Source organism: Diadema antillarum, unplaced genomic scaffold, assembly GCF_040938485.1.
Source record: "Diadema antillarum isolate AM-2024a unplaced genomic scaffold, OU_Dant_1.0 seq00001670_RagTag, whole genome shotgun sequence".
Taxonomy (NCBI): Eukaryota; Metazoa; Echinodermata; class Echinoidea; order Diadematoida; family Diadematidae; genus Diadema; species Diadema antillarum.
Window position 1 is genome coordinate 160,515 of NW_027272367.1, and position 22,219 is coordinate 182,733.

At 39.9% G+C, this 22,219-nt stretch overlaps 1 protein-coding gene across 3 annotated transcripts in view; it reads left to right on the forward strand.

Annotated features, from left to right (window-relative positions):
- The first annotated feature begins 16,489 nt into the window (after nt 1–16,489).
- LOC139711564 (pituitary tumor-transforming gene 1 protein-interacting protein-like) overlaps nt 16,490–22,219 on the forward strand; it is a 40,828-nt gene continuing 35,098 nt past the window's right edge. For 2 of the 3 annotated variants that reach the window (XM_071623440.1, XM_071623442.1), the window contains exon 1: nt 16,491–16,702. In XM_071623440.1, coding sequence (XP_071479541.1) covers nt 16,597–16,702 — 106 coding nt within the window. In that variant the 5' untranslated portion in view covers nt 16,491–16,596. Of the gene's footprint in view, nt 16,703–22,219 lie in introns of all 3 variants that reach the window. The other variant, XM_071623441.1, reaches the window with a different exon arrangement.

Sequence of the window (22,219 nt, forward strand, 5' to 3'; positions counted from 1 at the left end):
TCAACTACCAGCCATACTCCCAAGCGAAGAGACTAATTATATGCTCACTGGTAGACAGGAAAAAGAGAGATTGTTTTTGCTTTTGACAAAAGTGAGAGGATGAAAACATTATTGATACTGGTACAGTGCTGTGTAGTGAAGAAGTTTGTGCATTTTTTAATGCTTTATTGGTAAATGGTACACATTGGAAGGGGTCTAGGAACAGTACCCCCTGGAAAACCACCCTCCGGATAACTACCACCCGGATAATTACCCCCCCAGGACAATTCCCCCCTAGGGCAACTACCCCCAGGACAACTACCCTCCAATAAAGGGCAATTACCCTCCAGGGTAATTACCCCCTAGGACAACTACCCCCCCGGACAACTACCCTCCTAGGGCAATCACCCCCCAGGGCAATTCCCCCTTAGGAAAACTACCCCCTGGATAACTACCCCTCGGATAACTACCCCTGGATAACTACCCCCGCGGATAACTACCCCCTGGATAATTACCCCCCGGAAAACTACCCCCTGGATAACTACCCCCCGGAAAACTACCCCCTGGGTAACTACCCCTAGGAGAACTACCCCCCGGATAACTACCCCTCGGATAACTACCCCCGGATAATTACCCCACGGATAATTACCCCCGGATAATTACCCCCCGGATAATTACCCTCCGGATAACTAACCACCCCCCCCCCCCCCCCATAATTACCACCAGGATAATTATCCCCAGGTTATTTACACCCTCCTCTGATAACTAGACCCCACATAACTTCCACCCGATAACTACCCCCTCCGATAACTCCCCATGGATGATTACCCCGGATAAGTAGGCCTACAACTCGCCCTCCCCTATAACTATCAAGAGGAAAATTACCCCCAGGACAGTGCACCACGTCAATTATTCCCTGGGTAACTACCTCCCGGGACACTGCCCCCACCCCCCCCCCCCCCCCCCGACTCTTACTTTTAATAAAAAGGATATCATTACAACAGAAAACGAAGTTCTTTGTATTATTTGCCAGGAATCACGGAGATGCCATACTGAGACATCATCTTATGAAAACAACATCTTAAGGATTTACGATTTGTATCGTTTGCATTTAGGACGATTTATGTACAAGCTTAATTTCTCCCTCTGTATTTTGACTCTATGTTCATAAAACACGAAGCTGTCCCTTCATATCCTACCCGGTAATCCAGTAAATGTCAATGCATTTAACCAAAACTATTTTCGCTAAATCTGTATTTTCTTTTACTGTTCCAAAATTTCGGATTTCTCTTGATAGTATAGTATAAAAGAAGTTTTAAAGGGTATGTACAGTTCTGGTCGAGGTGAGAATTTTGCTTTTAACGTTTTGCGAGATATTCAGAAAGCACTCTATGAGATGTAAAAGATCATGCAATTCTAAGGGGTATCAAAAGTTTATTTCATGAAAATCGGTTTTGAAATGGCTGAGATATCCAAAAACAAGGTGAAACAAAGAAATCCTAATAAAGGTGGGGCATGTCGCCTTTTGTTATTATCACTTTTTTGGATATCTCAGCCATTTGAACACCAATTTTCATCAAATAAACGTTGAATCCTTTTAAAAATTACATGTTTCTCACTATCTCACCTAAGAATGTTCAAAACATGAATCCCCACCTCAACCAGTACTGTACAATCCCTTTAAGTTTGAATGCCTTTACCATTGAATTAAAGACATTTTGAAGAAATGTTACACTTCAGAATGAGTTATACTTTTTGCAACATTTTTTAACCACAATCGTCTATCGTTTACCACAACTCCATGTAACACTTCTTTATTTTGAGGAGCTTATATCTCATGCCTCATACCACGTGCCCTGGTTTTGACCCATCATCTTCCTCTTCCCTCTCGCTTTTCTCTGTCCACCGTGAAGGTAGTCTATTCCTGTCATTCATTACTCACCTTTTCTCTTTCTCTCATTACAAGGGATTTATCTCGTGTGTGTTCATGTGCAATGCACTCCCGTTAAAACGAAATGCTCAGGACCGGCAGTTTTTTGTTTTTTGTTTTTTCCGTTTTAACGAAATTTCATTATAACCGAACAAATATAACATGCAATGTATAAGGAAAAGAAGGAAACCACGCATAAAAAATTCTATTTGTTGAATCCTCATCATACGCTGGAAAGCTATGTGAGATGGGAGAATACCTTTTTAATTTCGTTTAAATATTACATTTTCAAAAGAGCATAAAGTTGTTTGTGTTGTCACACATGTGTAGAAAATGACGGTGTAGGATTTGGTTACAGTTCGCTATTCCAAAGGTTCTTTTCTTACTAAAGTACGTTACTCCGAAGGCTCCTTAATCCGAAGTTTCGCCATTCCCGGGATTCCGATGGTTTGTTTATCTGAAGGTTCGCATTTCTGAAGAATCATTATTCCGAAAGTTCATGATTTAGATCAAAATAATATATTGTTCATTTTCCGAAGGTTCGTTGATCTGAAAATGAAATGAGGTTCGTCATTTTGAAGGTTTATAAATCAAAAAGTGAGAAAGGTTCACTATTCAGAAAGTCCGTTGTTCCGAAGGCTTTTTCATCCGAAAATGAAATAATAATAATAATAATAATTGCATTTATATGGCGCTTCATACTGACGTTTCTAAGCGCACTTTGCTACTCATACAAATAGATTAGAAAACACAATAACATTAACAAAATCAGCATTAACAGTCCAAAAGAAGAAGAAAGAAAAGAAAAGAAAAGAAAAATACATGTGATACAATGGTACAATAATTGATAACTGTGTGCGCCTCCAGGAGAAAAAAAAAAAATTACAACTGATTAAACAGGTGAGTTTTAAGAAGAATTTTAAATGATTCAACAGATGAGGCATTCTGAATATACAGAGGGAGTTTATTCCAAAGAGTGGGAGCAATGGAAGAGAAGGCTCGGTCACCATAACGGGTTTTTGTACGTGGGCCATGAAGTAATTGGAGAGAGGAAGATGAACGGAGGGGTCTGGCAGAAGAGGAGGAGCGGAGAGAGACTAGGTTTTGAAGATATATGGGTGCAAGATTACGTGTGATTTTGTACGTCAGAAGTAGGATTTTGAAAGTAATACGGGAATGGACTGGAAGCCAATGTAGTGAGCGGAGAACAGGAGATATATGGTCATGTCTCCTACTAAGGGAGACTAATCTAGCGGCTGAATTTTGGATACGTTGGAGAGGGTATATGTGAGAAAGAGGGAGGCCGGCAAGGAGGGAGTTGCAGTAGTCCAGATAGGAGGAGACGAAGGCATGGACGAGCCGCTCAGCTGATGATTGATCAAGCAGACGCCTGATCTTCCCTATTTTGAAAATACCCCATGATGCAGACTTACAAATGTTTGTGATATGGTGTTTAAGAGTTAAGTGTTTGTCCAAAGTAAAGCCAAGGTCTCTAACACAGTCAGAGACCTTAATAATCCCATCCCGAGTAGTTAGATCTGGTAGAGGAACTGTGCTCCTAAACTGTGATGAGAAATGGATGAGTTCAGACTTGTCTTCGTTCAGACGGAGTCTGTTGGCAGTGGACCAGGCTTTGATGTCGTTGAGACATTCTCTCAGTGAATTAACAGCAGCAATCCTATCGCCAGGTGACATAGTTATGTAAATTTGAGTGTCGTCAGCATACATAGCGTAGTTGACTCCATGATGACAATTGATGATTCTGGTGAGTGGACCTGTATAGAGGAGAAAAAGAAGGGGGCCGGCAACGGATCCTTGCGGAACTCCGCAGCTGATAGGACTAGGACGTTCGTTATTCCGAAGAAATTTTGTTAATGAAAAAAAAAATGAGAAAGGTTAGTTATTTCGAAGATTTATTTATCTTAAGACGATTATAAGGATTGCAGTTCTTAAGTTTTGTTAGTGTACTCTCCTTTTTTCACCATGGATTAACGATATGTTTGTAATGTTCCGATTAACGAACGTTTTGAATTCCTATCATGTTCGGACTAACGAACCGTATAAGAATGAGAATAAGGACCATATTTTATTATCGGATTAACGAACCTTTGTTATGGAATAACGCCAAGATGTGCTTAATATTTCATTTCCGAACTATTACGGACATTTAGTTGTATCAGAATATGTGTGTTTTGTATCAAAGGACTTCGGAACAAGGAAACAAACCTTATCTGAATTCAGATTATTGTATTACAATAACGCAAGTTCCCCTCGGAATCTGTGCGTGATACACGGAGTGAACATTCAATGATGCATTCGCTCATGCAGAGACGCTTTAAAAATGCTTGTTCCGCTACGCATTTTCGAATGCGATCCGCATTTCGTTATAACGGAGCACATTTCCTTTGTTTTTCTTTGTCAGTGGTGCTCAGAAAAGACTTCGTGATAATGAAAATTTTGTTATAACCGTCTTCGTTATAAGCGAATTTTGTACCATAGACTTTAATGGCGATAATTTTGGGACCAGAAGTTTTGCTTCGTTATAACGAAATTTCGTTATAACCGTGTTCGTTGTAACGGGAGTGCACTTCGTCTCTGTCTTAATTTGCTTTCTTTGCATTGTTTCATCAATTTTGTAACTATTTTTACTGTTATACCGCTAACGCTCATTTCAGAATTGCCCTACTGCATCATTGGGCATTAACAACTAGTATATCAAGAATGTGGGAAGAGATTGTCACCTCCTTGGTATGATCACCGCAGAGCATTACCTCCCTTGACAATTACTCCTTATTAAAATTAGGCTCCAAACAGTCACCCCTCTTACAATAACTCTCCCCCAGAAAATTACGTTTCTCATTGTTATTTTCGAACAACGTTTGCTATTTGAATTGAAAAAAAAAAACATTTTTCACTACATATCGTCTGGTTTTAAACATCTTTTGGGTGAGAAAATTAGAAACCCCTTACGAAATATTAAAGAGCATGTTATTCCAAGAAGGATTCAAGTTTTTGTGAAAAAAAAATACTCTTGAAATGGCCGGGATAAAACAGAGCAGCCCTATAATGTAAAAAGGATTCTGTCAATTACAACTCTCTATAGATCTATTAAAAAAGAGGGTGCAGGACAAAAGACTTCGTTGACAACTAGGGGTGTTTTGTAAAAAAAAAAAAAGAAATACCGTTAAACTCGTAATATTTTACTCTTTCTAATCAGACTAACTTATATTTGAACTGGATTTCCCCTTAAAGTGTCGAGAACATTTAATTTGAAAACTAGCACAATTCTACTTGTATGTAAAACAAGCTGTAATCTTACTCTTATGACAGATTAGGGCACCGTTTGATAAAAGTTGCCAGTTATGACATCTTGTTAGTCTCTAATAATTTCAATAAAACCATGGGTTCTGCTTGATTGATAAGCTCGAGTCACCGACTTGTTACCATGGACCTGCTTTGATCGACCTACAACGATTGGTAATTGTGTGGAACTGACAGCTTGTCAGGACTGACTTCATAAAACCGTGCCCGGATCCTATCAGAAATTATGGCTTTATATCGAAGGGTCCCTCGCTAATGTTAAGGAAATATGAATTGCAGTGAAATCAACTCTCCTTTTCTTATGTTTATCTTCTAATGTGTTATAACAGTAGAAAATGACAAGCCAAAAGAGTAAATGATGACAGTGTAAGAGAAAGGTGCATCTTCTGATATGGTGTTATGAACTTATGGAAAAATTACAAAGGGCGGTACTTCTGGGGACGGGGAGGGAGGGTTGTCCAGTAGGTAAGTATCAGGAGGGGGCGGGGGGGGGGGGGGGGTCGGGGTATGGTTATGGGGGGGGGGGGTAGTAATCCGGGTGGTAGTTATCCGGGGGGGGTAGTTATCCGGGGGGTAGTTATCCGGGTGGTAGTTATCCTGGGGGTAGTTATCCGGGGGGTAGTTACCCATGGGGTAGTTCTCCGGGGGGTAGTTATCCAAGGGGTAGTTATCCGAGGGGTAGTTATCCAGGGGGTAGTTATCCGGGTGGTAGTTATCTGGGGGGTAGTTATCCGGGGGGGTAGTCATCCAGGGGGTAGTTACCCAGGGGGTAGTTATATGGCGGGTAGATGTCCTAAGGGTAATTGCCCTTGGGGGCAGTTGCCCTAGGAGGGTAGATGACCGGGTGGTAGTTGTCCTAGGGGGTAATGGCCCTGGAGGGTGATTGCCCTAGGAGGGCAGTTGTCCGGGGGGTTGTTGCCCTAAAGGGGGAATAGACCTGGGGGGTAATTATCCGGGTGGTAGTTATCCGGAGGGTAGTTGCCCAGGGGGTAAGTGCCCGGATACGCATTGGAAGATTTAAACAGAACTTATGAGAACACAAACTTATGTTGGATGATATAAGAAATAAATTAGTCAATACTAGGTTTTCATTACTCTCTGGTTTGAGATGATTTCCCCTCTTTTTCCTTTCTCCGCCTGTCTGTCTGACTACTCCTCTCTCTCTTTCTCTCTCTCTCTCCTCCCACTCGGTCTCATTGCGTATTTCAGCCCCCCCCCCCCTTTCTTGTCCGTTGCTCTCTTTCAACCTTGTTCTCCTTTTCATTTGGGGTGAAACACAGGGCAGTGACTTTATACAGTGCATGATATCTACACAGCATTATCAACTCAATATTAAAGATATGATGATAGTACTGGTGTTTATAAGAATAATTTGTATAGTATAGATAGTGATTATATGTGTGTTACTTGTGAAGAAATGGGTTATTTCGTGATAACTAAGAGGGTTGCCAGGGCAACATCACTGCACAAATAGCAGAAGACATACCTGTATAATACTTCTGTACTTGGTATGTGGAACGTTTTGTGTATTATCATAGTTATAAATACATGTACATGTTAATGGGGCATCCCATAGGTAGAATACTCAATTCTTAAAGTAATATTGTGATCAACAACAAATGTTAAGGCTTATTACCTTAGTTGATGGTATTGAACAAGCTAAAAGAATGAGAAGTTATCACACATGAAGAGATGACCCTGGTACATGTCAATCCGATGAGATTTATTATTCTCGGGAGAAGCATTATGTATTTGTCTCATACAAGGTTTTCCCTTGTACATGTTGTGTGAAATATGTGAGTTGGGCCTGAAAGTAGAAGTATATACTCCTAGGGTTAAGTATGCATGAATAACCCTCAGTCCTGAGATAGATGTATTAAGTTGATAAAGACTGATTGTTACATTAGGGATAATTCTTTGCAATGTTCCTATATGGACGCAGATTTTAGCAACTTGTACTCTAGTTATGTTAAGATGTAATTGGTTATAAGGATATACATTATCCAAGTGTGTTTACACCTACTTTTACGTACAGTAATGTGTCAAATTCTGACATGGTAAAGATTATGTTATGTGCTGTAAATGCGTTATTTATAATATAGACTGTCGACAATCAAAATGTGGTTATGACAAGAGGAGTTTAGACTAGAGAGAGACAAACTCAGTATTACATATATATTCATATTTAATCCGTTCTATGATATAAAGAATAAGTTGGTGAAGTGACAAGACATGGAAATTTCTATGAACAGAGATGAAAGTGGAATGAGATATAAATGGTTTTACAGAACCATGATTTATGGCAATGATTTGAGTTATGATATGAATAAAGTAGTTGCGCTCATCACCACCATCCAAGCATCACGTGGATTCTTTCTTCTTCTTTCAATAGATACGCCCCCCTCTCCGGGAGGGGCGCTACATTATTAATCTTAATTTTTAAAGCAGCTATCAAAGTGTCGAGGTGAATAGAGTCCACAAATTTCAGCCTGCATCCTTGAGGGACATTACGCTGACAAACACCTGTGCATTCCCTCATACAACCACGCTTGTTATCAGCCTATTATCACCTGTCTTGTCTTGCTAGTGATGCCCACAATCAATCATGAATTATTATGACAGTGTATGATGAATAGGCCCTACACTTAACTTATTTTATGCGTTCACTTTCAGAGTAAAGTAAAAGTACACGCATGTAACATACTTTCTGTAATTTCAATCGCATTTATTTGTAGCTTTCATCTTTGGTGTGGGTTGGTGTGAAGGAGGGTCATTGAAGATAGTGTCAGCTTTATATAGGTATGAGGCCAAGGTCCAAGAATGGATTGTCATAATTCCAGCTTTGAGATGTATAGATCTAAAGAATAAACAGGATTTATACAAATGTAGCTCCAATGTTGAACATTTCATACTAAGGGATCACTATCCCCATGCTAGAGACTGTAGAGTCTAGGTGGCTAATTTAAATGAGACTATTTGAAGAAAGCTGAGCACATAGTGCATGTACTGTATATACCTGTACCAATAAAGAACAGCATATTGAACAGCTCACATACAGTGACATGATGTAATATGGGCTAGTTGCATTGCACTAACAGTGTAGATATTCAACATCTCCCTGATTGGCAATATATTTTGACCACACCCTTCTTCTTCATCATCCCAGTGAGTGCCAACAATCAACTCAGAAGCTATTTAGTGGTCTATAATGTGACTATGTCATTTTTTAAGTAGGTCTTGGCCTAAGTGCGACCAGCAGCCCAAAACGCGTAGCGTAATGGGGCTGTGGACTGTAGCATTCAGGATCATGACAGGGGTAGTATCGTGGATAAATATCAACTTGAAATAAAAAAAAAAAATGTTTTTAATTCAATTGAAGACTTAGAGGTGAGGTTGAAGCGTTGACAACAGGTAACGTGCAACGTTTGGTTCTGCCAATAGTCCCTTTCTGTTCGAATTGATGACTTAATGTGACTCAGTTGAGAGGAACCTGGGAGATCTATAACACTGAATTATCCAGTCAATGGATTTGAAATTTGTGCGCATGTGATGTGTGCGCATGCGCTGGCCGTCAATTCAGTGCAGCTCCGACTAGTCGGATCAGGCCGCTAGGTGCGGCAGTCTTGCATTGTGCGAACACGCTGGCACCCGTGTTTTGATGGGCGCTCTGCATCGGTTGATTAAAACTCGATTTTTGAAAAAATAAACAGACAGGATTTTTTCTTCTTTTCATCATGGATAGTGGACATGTGTGTGTAACAAAAAATCACCGTGCAAAGTTGCGACAATTTATACGTCAGATGGGAGATGAATAAGAAGTGAATAGGGGGCCTCATGAAGCGTTCCCCCCGGGCCTCATGAGGCGTGGGGGCGGTCCTCATGAGGCGGGGCAGTCCTCGTACGCGGGAGCGGTCCTCGTGATACACAGGGTCTTTATTCATTGAACACATAACAGGGCTTTTCTCTTGGGGGGATTTTTCAGTGGCCGCTGTAGACAGGTGGCCGCTATAGACAGGTGGCTGCTATACACAGGGTCTTTAACAGGTCTTTTCTCTCGGGGGGATTTTTCAGTGGCCGCTGCGCTGTAGACAGGTGGCCGCTAAGCCTTAGGCAGGTTTGACTGTACTTAGAAACGCTTGATCAACATCAATCACATCTAACATGTTATCACTGTTAGTATCTCTAAATACTGCTTTGGATGTAACTGTAACAGTTACAATAACTACAGTACACTACAGAACTCAGAAGTAAGTTTACAGCTATTATTAATTAGAATTCAGTGTGTGTGTGTGTGTGTGTGATGTGACTTTAACTGAGTGAGTGATCATAAAATTCATAATCAGGCATGGTGATACAAACGCCCTTTCCCAACTGCAGACAGATGCAACGTCCCACTAGGTCTAGAAGATAATGGGGGGTGGTATTAGTATGAGAAACAGATAACAACAAACTAACGAACCCATCCAAGCTTTGCAGAGTATCAGTCAGCAGCTCAGTATTGTTGGTCGGTATCGGTGTGACTCGGTCGCCGACGTCGCGGGCGGCCGGAAGCTCTGCTGGTGGAGGTGCAGGTGTCGAGTGGATCGAGTACGCACAGCTACAGCTAGCTAAAAGAACTGTCTGTGGTGGGCCTGGGGTACGTGGAGAGAGTCGCAGACAAGCGGGTGTACTGCTGTACATTGTGTACGATGGCTTTGATGTATACACTGACTGTACTGTCAGTGCCGTATACAAATGTCGCCCTCTATCGGACGCATCCCACGACTGTCTGACTGCCAGATCGTACCGAAGAGCCTGATGTCCAATCTTTTATCATACCAGAGGTCCTCCAGTCATTGCCGGTATACACTATATAGGCCTATTATTATTCTCTTCAAGGCTGCAATTTTGCGTCCCGAGAGAGTCAACCACTTGGAATATTACCATGGATAATACAATGTGAAAGAATCCATTAAAATGTTCGTATTCCCATAAAGTTTGATGAGTAATCATATCTTATTCAATTCAATTCAATCTTTATTTCCGATTCATATAATAATACAAAAATACATGTGAATAATTATGAGCAAATTGTATACAAAAAGTGAGTTAAAAAACAATGCAAACGACAACAAAACAAGGCGAGATTATGATAAAGACAAAAGAATAAAAAACCACATCGGGAAAACAGATATCACAGGTACAATAATAAAGAACAGAAACTCATTAACATTGTGTGTTTGGTTGATCGGAAAATGGTATGCGCGTAGAAAGCCAGAATAGGCTTGTTATGTTGCACATACCCCGCGTTATAATCATTTAAAAATTACTTTAAAAATCAGATTTGCTTACCATGTTTTGAATGTTTCAGGTTCTACCATCTGCCTGGGAGGGTGCCCTGCAACGGTGCACAGACATTTCATACTTACACATAATTGTTGTAAATCGAACAGCTATATGGGTTGATATTTCTTATTTTCTTCATAATTTTCTTGTGTGATATCATATAGTCCAGGTTAAATCCTGTGGGGTGGTTGGTACTAGATATTAACATTGTGTATATCAATCTATCAACCAATGGTGAACTGAATAGATGTCTGAGTTCTAAAGGCATCTCTCCACACTCCGCTTAAAGAGCTTCTGAAGACGTAGACAGAAGACACTTGGCAGAGTACTGCTCCAGAACTAACCTCATAGACATTGCTATTGCATAGAGTAAAACGAAGATAAGTCTTGCAGGCACTCACCTCTGAAGCAAAGTAACTATTGATCTAATAAGATACACATTTATACATCAAATTGAGGCCGCTGACATGAATATCACTTCTCATGATGCAGCAGATACACGTCTCATCAAATTAATTCTTTTTGACAACTTATTTTTTCTATAATTTGACCGATTCAAATTATTATAGAACGTGTCTTCTCATATCAGATATTGTATTTTATAATACTGAAACTTGCTCTAACTTCAAAACATTAATACATGAATTCACACCAGTATGACCTTTCTTTATTAGTAAATACCATAATATGATAAATACCATAACAGTTAAGACTTTTCTACTGAAAAAGTCATTTCCAGCATTTATTACATTCGTATAAGATAAATAAGCACAGCACTGCAGTTTCTTTTCTGATAATTTCAGATTTTTACCCCCCCCCAGAAAAAAAATCATTATTATATAAGCAATGTTATCATTATTGCTATTGTTATTTCAAATATTTTATAGGCCTTCTTTGCTCTGTTTAGTAACTTGTATTTGCTGGTTGACTCTCATGTCGCCTTTCATTTTGTTGCCTCTTCTTGGTACATCAGGTTTGGGCTCGCTGCTTGCTCCGCCCCCCCCCCCCCCATACTGTTGCTATTTCACTTTTTCCCTTTCTTTATCCTTCAGGGGGGTCAACCTGAGAAGGATCAGGATGAAAGGTAAAGGGAGGCAACATCAAACAAGATAATTAACAACAGGGGGGGGGATGTTTCATCAACGTTTGTCAGCACTGACAAGTTGTCAGCGCTGACAATTTCAGCAAAATCCTTGTTTTTGATTGAATGAGATGCTCTGGTCACTGACTGTTACTATACGGTGATTGTCAGCGCTGACAAACATTGATGAAACACCCCCCTGTTGTTCATTATCTTGATTGATGTTGCCTCCCTTTTCATCCTTATCCTTAATTCTTAGGTTGCCCCCTTGGTCCTCAGGATCATTAGGGCCCTATTGACCCTCCTCCGCTTTTGTCTGTCCACCCTCCTGCTTTAATCCCCCTCCCTTTACCTGTTGGGCTCCTTGCCCATGACCTCCGACCTTTCCCTTTTATTTTCTTTGTTCTGTGTCCCAAATAGCCCTCCCATGATTGTTTTTGTTATTGTGCAGTCCCTATAAATAGTGATTGCTTTCCTTGCCTGTCAACCTTTGTCACTTTGCCTCTGACGAAGATTCTGCTAGGATCGAAAGCTCAGGCCCCTTTTGACTAGATTTTTTTTTTTACTCCAATGGCTCGCCACTATAGGATAAGCAGTTTTCAGCAGCACTTTTTTATTTTTTGCTTAAAAAATCCACACAGCGATATCATCAGCATACAAACGTGGTAGCAGCCGATTCATCATTATAGGATATAGCTTAAAAATATCAAACAGCTAAGAAAACATTCTTTGAGTTTGACCTCTATCACTACGGAAGTTGTTAGACAATTATCATTTGACTCTTTATATTTATTATACTTTAAAAGCTGTTAGATAATAAGGATGAATTCCTTGATAACAATCCCCCGTTGATCCCATATTACATCTTTAACTACAATACTACTCTTCCTAACAAAATAATACGTTTTATCTAAAATCACAACCAAATACTGTAACCTTTATCTAACATACATAATTTTCTTAACATCCATGTATCCAACATGACTATCGTGTCAAGGATACCTCTACCCTTCCTAAATCCTGTTTGACATTCGGATAATATATCATGTTTTTAGCATATAGCATTCCAATCTCATTATGATATATAATTCTCTCCATTATCTTACACAAAATTATGAAGGCAACGATATAGCAATGTGTCTATATTCAATATACGAATGAGGATCTGTCTCACTCTTTCCTTGTTTGAATACTGGGATATGAATAGCATGCATGGAACCAGTCATTTTTGAAGGTCGGAGGTCCCCCAAATACGATTAAACAATTCCAGTATGTTTTTGTTAAGCACTTTTTGACGTATATATGCAATTATGGCGTTTATAGATACCATCTTAGCCTGGAGTTGATTCCTTTTCCATTTTAAGTGCTAATTCAAATGAAGTGTTCCCCACTGGTGTTTCCCGCTGGAGTTTATGGACTGGCAAGCACCAGGGAGGTGGGAAGCCAGCTCCCTGCACCCACCCAACAAGGCCTGGCGTGGCGCCGCGGCGCGCCGCGCCGTCACGGTCGTGTGTGCATGAGTCGAGTACAGCGAGCTCTCTTTTTTACTGCTTGGATACAGTAACTGTTGTGCTGATGGCAATTTTCATTCAATTCAATTCAGTCTTAACGGCATTTATTTACTTTTAGAGAATGCCACAAGCACTGTGTAAGATGATTTCTTGTTGCTTGTTTATGAATATTTGATTGACTAAAATGTTTGATGGCGAGGGCGTCCATCCGTTTTCACGATCGATGGGACGGGGGTGGGATGGGGTGGCATGGGGCGGGGGAGGCAAAATTGGATAACAATCGTGTGCGAGGGAGCAGAGCGACAGAGCGGTGAAAGGTGTGTGTGTTGTGTGTGTGTGTGTGTGGGGGGGGGGAGGGGTATCCCTCTTCATGTTCTGCGTGTGCGTCATTACTGGGTGTCAGTTGACGAGGTCCGTGAGGGAGAAGGGGGTATCCCAGTTCGTCACGAACGGGGCATGATTTTTGTGGAATATTCGGCAAATTGTCAAACCCAAAAGTATAGGGGAACCGGCAAGGCGAGGTTCAGAGAGGGAGACTTTGGATTTTTGGGATTGAAATTCAATGATTTGGTGCACACCGGTGAAATATTTGGAACATTTTCTCTCAAAAAAAGTAAGAAAAATTTCCGCATCTCGGGAATCATTTGGGGCAAAATGATATATTTATTTTGTCCCTCAATTTTTTTCATGGGTGATGGGGCGAGGGAGGTTTTACATTTTCAGAATGATTAAGATTAAGATAAAAAAGGTTGCCCACATCTCTGGAACTATGGGGGGGGGGGGACTGATATGCAATTGCCCCCTCCCTCCTCCCCCCCCCCACTTCATTGACATTGATGTTTCTGGGTACTTGTATTTCATTGCCTATCAAGTATTTTCCATCGGTATTGCGTACATGTGACTGTGTATCATAATACTTTATTCTCTGCTGAAAACGTAAACTTTATTGAGGGACAATGACGTCATTGTTACAGCAAAGAACTGAGAAACTCCCACCGGCCCGATCATTCGATACTTCTCTTTCTGCTATCGATAGTTTGGCTGAAACGTTTGACGGGATCGAAAGACCGGGGGGGGGGGGGGGTGTTTAATAAAGCTGTTCGTAAAGTTACGAACGACTTACGAGCGACTGGTGATCAGTTCTTGTGCGGAATTATGGAAATTCTGATAAGTATAATAGCACATCAAAACTGATCACCAGTTGCTCGTAAGTTGTAACTTTACGAACAGCTTATGAAACAGGACCCAGATATGCACTTGCTCCGGACTGTGGAAGAAAGTTTCTCTTTCCATCACTGTACACCGTCTTTTCGAAATTATTGGTCAAAGATGAAAAAGAAAAGATTAATCAAAAGCTGGTGAACCCAGTATAATTTCTTGCCCTCCAGCTCTCACCGAATACTAAATATAATCATATTGCCACTAGAAACATTGAATCACAAGTGAAGCTACCTTATATTCTTTCCTTTGAAATTCATATATAAAGGAGTTATCTCTGATCACGAGAGGCATTCTGCACACGGCCCTTTCTCTTTCCTGCATGCAGCCCTTCTTGGAAATACAGGGGGAAAGAGGTAATAAGGTTCTTGCAATTTTTGTCAATTTTGTCATTCTTTGCCTTATTGACATTTGATTGGTCTGTATAGGCCTGATCGATTTTCATTCTCTGTTCAAAGTCCATATTGATAAGGATAATGCTGATGGTGATGACGACGACGATAGGGTTAATGATTTTGATTTTGATTATAGAATTATTATTTCAGAAAAAAAAAAGTGTTTTTGTACATGGTCAATGTAGAATTGTGAGGTGATGACACGTTTAATGCCCATCGTCTTTTAACTGTTCATGAACTTATAACTAACAAATTGCCCTTCATCGAGTGATGCCCCGAGGGTAATTTGTAAATCAGTTGGAATAAAAGCAACTGGAATTTCACATGAACGGTTGTACAATTAAAATTAGCGAATCTTCGAATTTCATAACATCAGTATGCTTTCATTCCGACTCTGTTCATTAATTTTCAAAGAACGGTGATTTGTGCTTGCCATAGAAATTAGTCTTTCTTTTCAGACTAATTCTTGATTGGTCTAGGAATTAATTAATAGGCCTATCCCAGGAGGAAGTAAGAAGAGAAGAAAGTGCAAACGTAGCCCACTAGTCTTGATAAAACGAGACAGTGCAACAGACAAATATTCATCTCTCAAATCATACAAGATGCTGCCACAGTTGATGTAGTTTGATCGGCACATAACAAACTTGAAAAAAAAAAAGATCGTTCTTTGAATGACAGGGGCGTATCTTTTTTTTTTTGCGAAGGGGGGGGGGGGGGGTCAGCCCATTGACGAAGGGTCATATCAAGAGGGAAATAAAAAAGTCTTCACATTTTTGCCACCATTTCTCAATCGGCAGTCAAAAAAAAAAAAAAAAACTCCGAAAAACCTGAAACAAATAAACATAGCCGCCCAAGGAGGGGGTTAAACCCCTATCATGAGTTTCATATGAAAATTATATCCGCTTTTGCGGGTTTCTGGGTTTTTTTTTTCTGGTTTGATTTATGTGTTATGTTAGATATGGAATCATCTTACCAGAAAATGCACCAGTTTGCATGATTCTGAACAGCAAAATTGAAAAATCTCCTTACCGTGGGGGGGGGGGGGTGCCCTCCCCCCCCCCCCGGCTCGGTCGATCGCTTCACTCCCTCGCTTTCGCCATTTGTTACAAAATGCTTGGGGGCAAAATTCTGTTTTTTCCCTTTCAGAATACTGTTTTTTCGCTTTTGAAGGTTGGCAACCCTGCCCTAAACCACACAAGGGAGATCCGCCACTGAATGACATAATTAATATTGAAAATGTTTGATCAGGTTTGAAAGAGAACCTGCACGATAATATCATAGATTTGATTTGTTTTCGGATCTTTTTGAATCGGAAGAACTGAAAGCAAGTGGTGCTCTCTTCATTGATGTGGAAATGGATCAAAGAAAACATTGTTCGAAGTGTTGAACTATACACAACCTTGGTTAAAAGTGAGCTTTTCCCTACGATCACTAAATTGTAGATCAAACCCGGAAGTTTGTAGATTATCGATACATGTGATGTCGATCATCGACGGTTTTCGACGAAAACAAGAGCAGTACGACTGCTATTGTATCACGCATCACGCATCCGACAGTGCAGTACAGCACGTACGTGAAAGTTAGTGTAATGCGCAATACCCATCCATTCTTCTGTGTGTGTTGAGCGCCCGCTCGCGCTCGATCGCTGCACTTGGAGTCATTGTACTGTACACACTACACACTGTAGCTCTGTATGCATGTATTACGCATATGCGATATGCGCATACACTATCAAATAACATTAGTTACATGTATACTACCTGGCGTGTGTGAAGTTGAAAAGAGCCACAGTAATAATATTTTAATTTACTACTTTAAGTCCACACCACTGTCAGAATGGATAAAACGAGGAGTTTCTTCATATTCGCACTGTCATTGTGTTTCGCCATTGTTCTTATTGAGGCAGCTACACAACCAACAACCACAATAACCCCAGAAGAAGGTACGTAAACGTTGTGGGTCGTTGCTCACTTGTCTTACACTACAGTTACACAGTGAACGTGAGTTCAATTTCTAAGTAACTGTGTAGTAGTCAGTGTGAGACTGTATATGTTGTATTGCACTGGCCCACTGCACTAAAAACTTGGATTGCAAGCATGGTGTTATTGGTAACGTTAGACTGTTCTAGATCTAACGATAGAAGTTGTATAAACTGGTTAACTGCGAAGACTGTTGGATGTTATGTTAGCTGGCATACATAAATGCAGGCAGCAGGTAGAATCTAGGCCTATCAAACATTCATAAACATGAAAGACCAGACCTGGCCTGGCTGGGGGGTGTTTCATCAACGTTTGTCAGCGCTGACAACTTGAATCACCATAGTAACAGTCAGTTACCAGAGCATCTCAGCCAATCAAAACCAAGGATTTTGCTGTAATTGTCAGAGCTGACAGTTGTCAGCGCTGACAAACATTGATGAAACACCCCCCAGATTACATGCATGTGTCTGTTTTAATAGTCACTGTTAAACTCACAATTCATCGCATCGGGTATCCAATGAAAAATGTAGGCCTAACAGTAACACGGTTGTAGGTAGCATCAACTGTCAGTAGGGGCTAACACTACAACAGGTGGTGAGTGTAACCGCAGCAGCGACCCCAATACGTACCGTCCTGTGTTACAGCGCCCCGCTCCGGGGTTAGGGCAAGTGTAGCGCTATTTTATGTCCATGTGATGTCTTCACCTGTGACTCGTGTGAGGCTGTATTCACCTGTAATACCAAGTAGACAAGTCTAAGCTGTATTCACCTGTCAGCTGTCTTGTCAGGCTTCTGGAAAGACAATATTCTTTATAGGATTATGGTTTTCTAATATGTACATGTAATTTCTTCTGTTTTTGTACGCATGTGTTAGACATGCTGTAATCATTGGCTGACGATAAACCAAGTGTCAGCTAAAAGTCAGAACTTATTGATTCTTGTAATGCCCTCCCACTTTTCAGTAAGCTTCCACTGTATGTCAAACTTGGGTAAACTTAGGCCTAGGAACCCTACTTCATTTTCTTTATTGCATTACACAAATTCAGCTAAAATCTACAGGTAATGACTGTAGTGCTAGTGCTTCTTGTATTTGAGATGATTACTCTGCAGAGTAATGTGAATTTTTTGTAGGCTTACTTCTTTGACAGGAATGCATCAACTTCTGACTTGAATCTGTTAGTGTTAACTGTCCTCTATTTCGCTGTTTCATCAAATTGTAAACTAGAATCTAGGCCTACCTGCTGAATTAATGTTGTATTATGATGCCCGGTAAGTTGAAGACTTGCTAACTGTTAGAGAGGACCATTCAAAGGATTCAGTCTTGAACCTGAGGAGATCATGTATGCAGGGGATGGTCAGTTTATGCAATCAGGATTAAATTTGTTTTATAATGTTACATTTCTGCTTGCAGTGATCATTGTCATTGAGCTTAGTAGACTTGATGGATGCTGTTCACTGATGTTGCCTTGACAGCTTCTGCACAAAGGCTATTTCAAGTACTGGTATTTACTACTGAGTCTACTCTCTGACTAAAAGAGTTCAATTATTTTACTAGTTCAACACCTTCCTTTATACAATGTTTGTATAACTTAAACCTACAGCAGACCGCATGTACAATGTAACTTGATCATTGATAACAGAGAGAACAGCTGGATCAAAGTCTTCCATATCATACAAAATCTCGAACACTGGAATCATATCTGAACGTTCATGTTAATACTCTAGGGATGGAATCCCCAAATACGTGTACTTGAGTCTCTCAGGATATGACAATGATTTAACTTTTGAACAGGTACCATCTTTGTTGCTCTTCCCTGAGCTGATGAGCTCTGCATAAAGCTCTGCAAATGCTCTCTATTGACTCTGGTGCTGTGTACCTTAAACATGAAATTCACAGTTACATTGTATAATGTATGTTGGCTAATCAGCAGAGGAGTGAAGAGCAAGTTTAGAAGCACTGATACCCCTAAACTGAATATTGAGTGATTCTCAAATACTGTAGATATGCATTATACATGTACCAGACCCAAAGAGGTTTTCAATACTAGACATGTACAATTGTATCTAGTCAAGTCATCCTTATCGTTTATCAAGTTTGCCATACATGTATCCTCTGATCTTTTATTTCTTTATGAAACTGCTATCATCCAAAAATTGTCTTTCTAATTCAATGTGAACAAGATTAAACCATGGAGTACATCATGAAGTACATGTAAATTGTACATTGTAAATGTACAAATGTAACTTAACAATATGTCCCTTCAGGCTTCAGCACACATACAATGCATGCATGTACCACAGTACGTTGTACAGTATGTAATTTAATTATGATTTACCCCATGCCGCAATTTGCGTGCTACAATTAATATCAGTGCGCACCAAACATGTTGGCTTTCAAGCCAGTGTCAGGAGGTTGTGTAGTATATGATGAGGGTGAAATACCGAAATTATATTCAGCAAATCTTTCTACAAGTACCTGTACAATGTATGAGTCAGTTATCTGAAACTATGCAGTTTGTATTTAAAGATAATAAAAAGTTTTGGTACCTCAAAAGTGTCCTTGAATTTCCTTGTCTTAGTTTGTGTTTCAGGTTAAAGTACCTTTCATATAACTAACACTGTGAGACTTACTCGCCCCAAAGTGCTCTCATGTCTTAGTAATCATGCAATTAACTGCGATCAGCAGCCCCATACGCATAGCGACCAGCAGTCCCATACGCATAGCTTAATCGGGCTTTGCATTGTAGCATTCAGGATCATGACAGATTTAGTATCGCAGGGTAAATGTCAACTTAAAATCCCATAAATTCTTCAATTTGAAGACTTACCAATTAACTTGAAGTATTGAAAACAGGCTTCGGGCAACGTTTGGTTCTGCCTATAGTCCCTTTCTGTTCGAATTGATGACTGAATGTGACTCGGTCGACAGGACCTTAGGAGAGCTACATACAGTACACTGAATACTACAGCCAGTGCATGCAAACACATCACATGCACACAAATTTCAAATCCATGAACGGATAAGATGTTTGTGTGCGCATGCGCTGGCCATGGTATCCAGTGTATGTAGCTCTCCCAAGGGCCAAGGTCCTCTCGACCGAGTCACATTCAGTCATCAATTCGAACAGAAAGGGACTATTGGCAGAACCAAACGTTGTTCGAAGCCCGTTTTCAATACTTCAACTTAATTGGTAAGTCTTCAAATCGAAGAAATTTTTGGATTTTAAGTTGACATTTACCCGCGATACTAATTCTGTCATGATCCTGAATGCTACAATGCGAAGCCCCATTACGCTATGCGTATGGGGCTGCTGGTCGCAGTTAGCTATGCGTACAATGGGCTGCACGCTGCTGGTTGCAGTCAGTGGTTTTGTACAATATTTATCGACGCTGGACAGCGTCGGCTCTGGTACGAAACCATTATTGCATGATTACTAAGACATGAGAGCACTTTGGGGCGAGTAATTCTCACAGACAACGTACTTTAACCTGAAACACAAACCAAGACAAGGAAATTCAGGGAAGCTTTTGAGGTACCAAAACTTTTTATTATCTTTAAACTAAATACACGTACAGCAGTCAGCCAGCTGTACCCATACATGAAGTTTTGTTTGTTTGTTTTTTCATTGTAATTCGTATTAACAGAGCGCTCTGTTTTGTGTTTTGTATTAAAAAAAAATAAAAAAAATAAAAAAAAAAATCATGCTTTATCTAATACTTACAGCTGTATAAAGTACATACAGTGTAGACCTGTGTTTATCCAGGTCATTTCTGATGTGAACATTGGATGATGAGTTTGTCTTAATACCAATGCAGTGCCTTTAATCATATCATCCTCCATTCAATGTCAAATGTCAAAAACAAACAAACAAACAAACATACATACTACAAATAGTAATGAGCACCTTTTTTAATTGGAAAGGCATAGGCAATTACATTGTATAATACAACTCCTATTCGACAAAATATGCTTGTACACAATAACGTACAATGTATGTTCAATACAGTCATTACACAAAGTGTAGCATGTTTCTTACAAGTCTAAGTTGAGATACTTGGTTCAACTGTACATCACCAGTGCATGCATGAACCAATTACATTGTACAATGTACGTAAGTACATACATATTGTACGTGTAATGATACACATCTGTACACTGTAGACGTGCAAATGTGATAATAGAATCCTTCCCTGTCAGCATAAACTTTGTTGCTATTGATGATCTAGACCAGAGATGGCAGCTTTCCTTGAACTTGTAGCTTGTTATCATAATCAGCAGTCATGCTAAACCATCCGGTCTGTCCAGAGAATGCAGGAGACTCCCCATTTTGACTAAATGTGCTGTGTCAAGTCAGTATTGCAGAGCTACAGTTGTACGTGTGTTGTATGGCAGGGCTGCACACTAACCCATTTTTACTACTGGTCTGACCTGTCTGTCGGACCAGGAGGTACCCTGCTTTCATATGTTCTACAGGTCCATTCCTGAAAAAGTTACTGGTCCTACAGTGCTTTTTACTGGTCAGGGACCATCGGCCAGTGCCAGTGTGCAGCATTGTGTATGGCATACATTGTATGATGCATAAATTGGTTACTTGTATCACAATGTATAGGCAATTACAGCTGATGTTCAAAGTTGTTATGGTTAGTCAATCATGTGTACAACCTACAGCGCGTACATATTTTGTACATTGTATTAGTAAGGTGTACACATGTTAATAATGCTAGATTATTGTGGCAAAATGCCATACTGTACAAGCTATTATTTTCATAACAGATATTTTCGCAAATGAGGAAGTCCAGAACATTATTGTGAGATGTTATTTTTGCGATTTTGACACCTTGGCTATCATACATTTGTACATTGCACACTAGTTGATACCTGTTAGTCTGAGATATTTTTGTGTGTGGTTAAATGATCTTGCGTTCCAACATTTATTCGAGAATTAGACCCTTGTGAAAATAAAAGCTTATACATACACTACAGTAATAGTGCTCCAATAGATGTCAAACAAATGGAAATATGCAGGAAGTTGACAGGCACACTCAAGGGTGCAAAGACACTTTACATTCATGACCAAGTCAACCACATTGAATCGTATTTGGTATACAGACTGTTTAGATTTACTGTTACATCCATGTTATGGAAAATCAAATTTTTTAAATAGAGGAAATGTAGACAATTAAGGGATGAAATGAACATTAGTGACATGACACCTCATTTCTGGCATCTTACACAAAAGAGAGAGACAGAAAGAAAGAAAAAAAATATTGTTTAAATATTGTTCTCTTTTGTGTGTGTATACAATTTCTTTTAATTGGTTTCTTTATATAGTGACATCACAAATTCTTGTAGAACTCCTATAGATAGAGGGCAGCACATGGGATTTTCCAAACTGCTGAAATTCATGATAGACCTTACCATCCTTCCAATGGATCATCTGATTTCCTCACAAACTTTCACTATTTACGTGTAGATGTTTG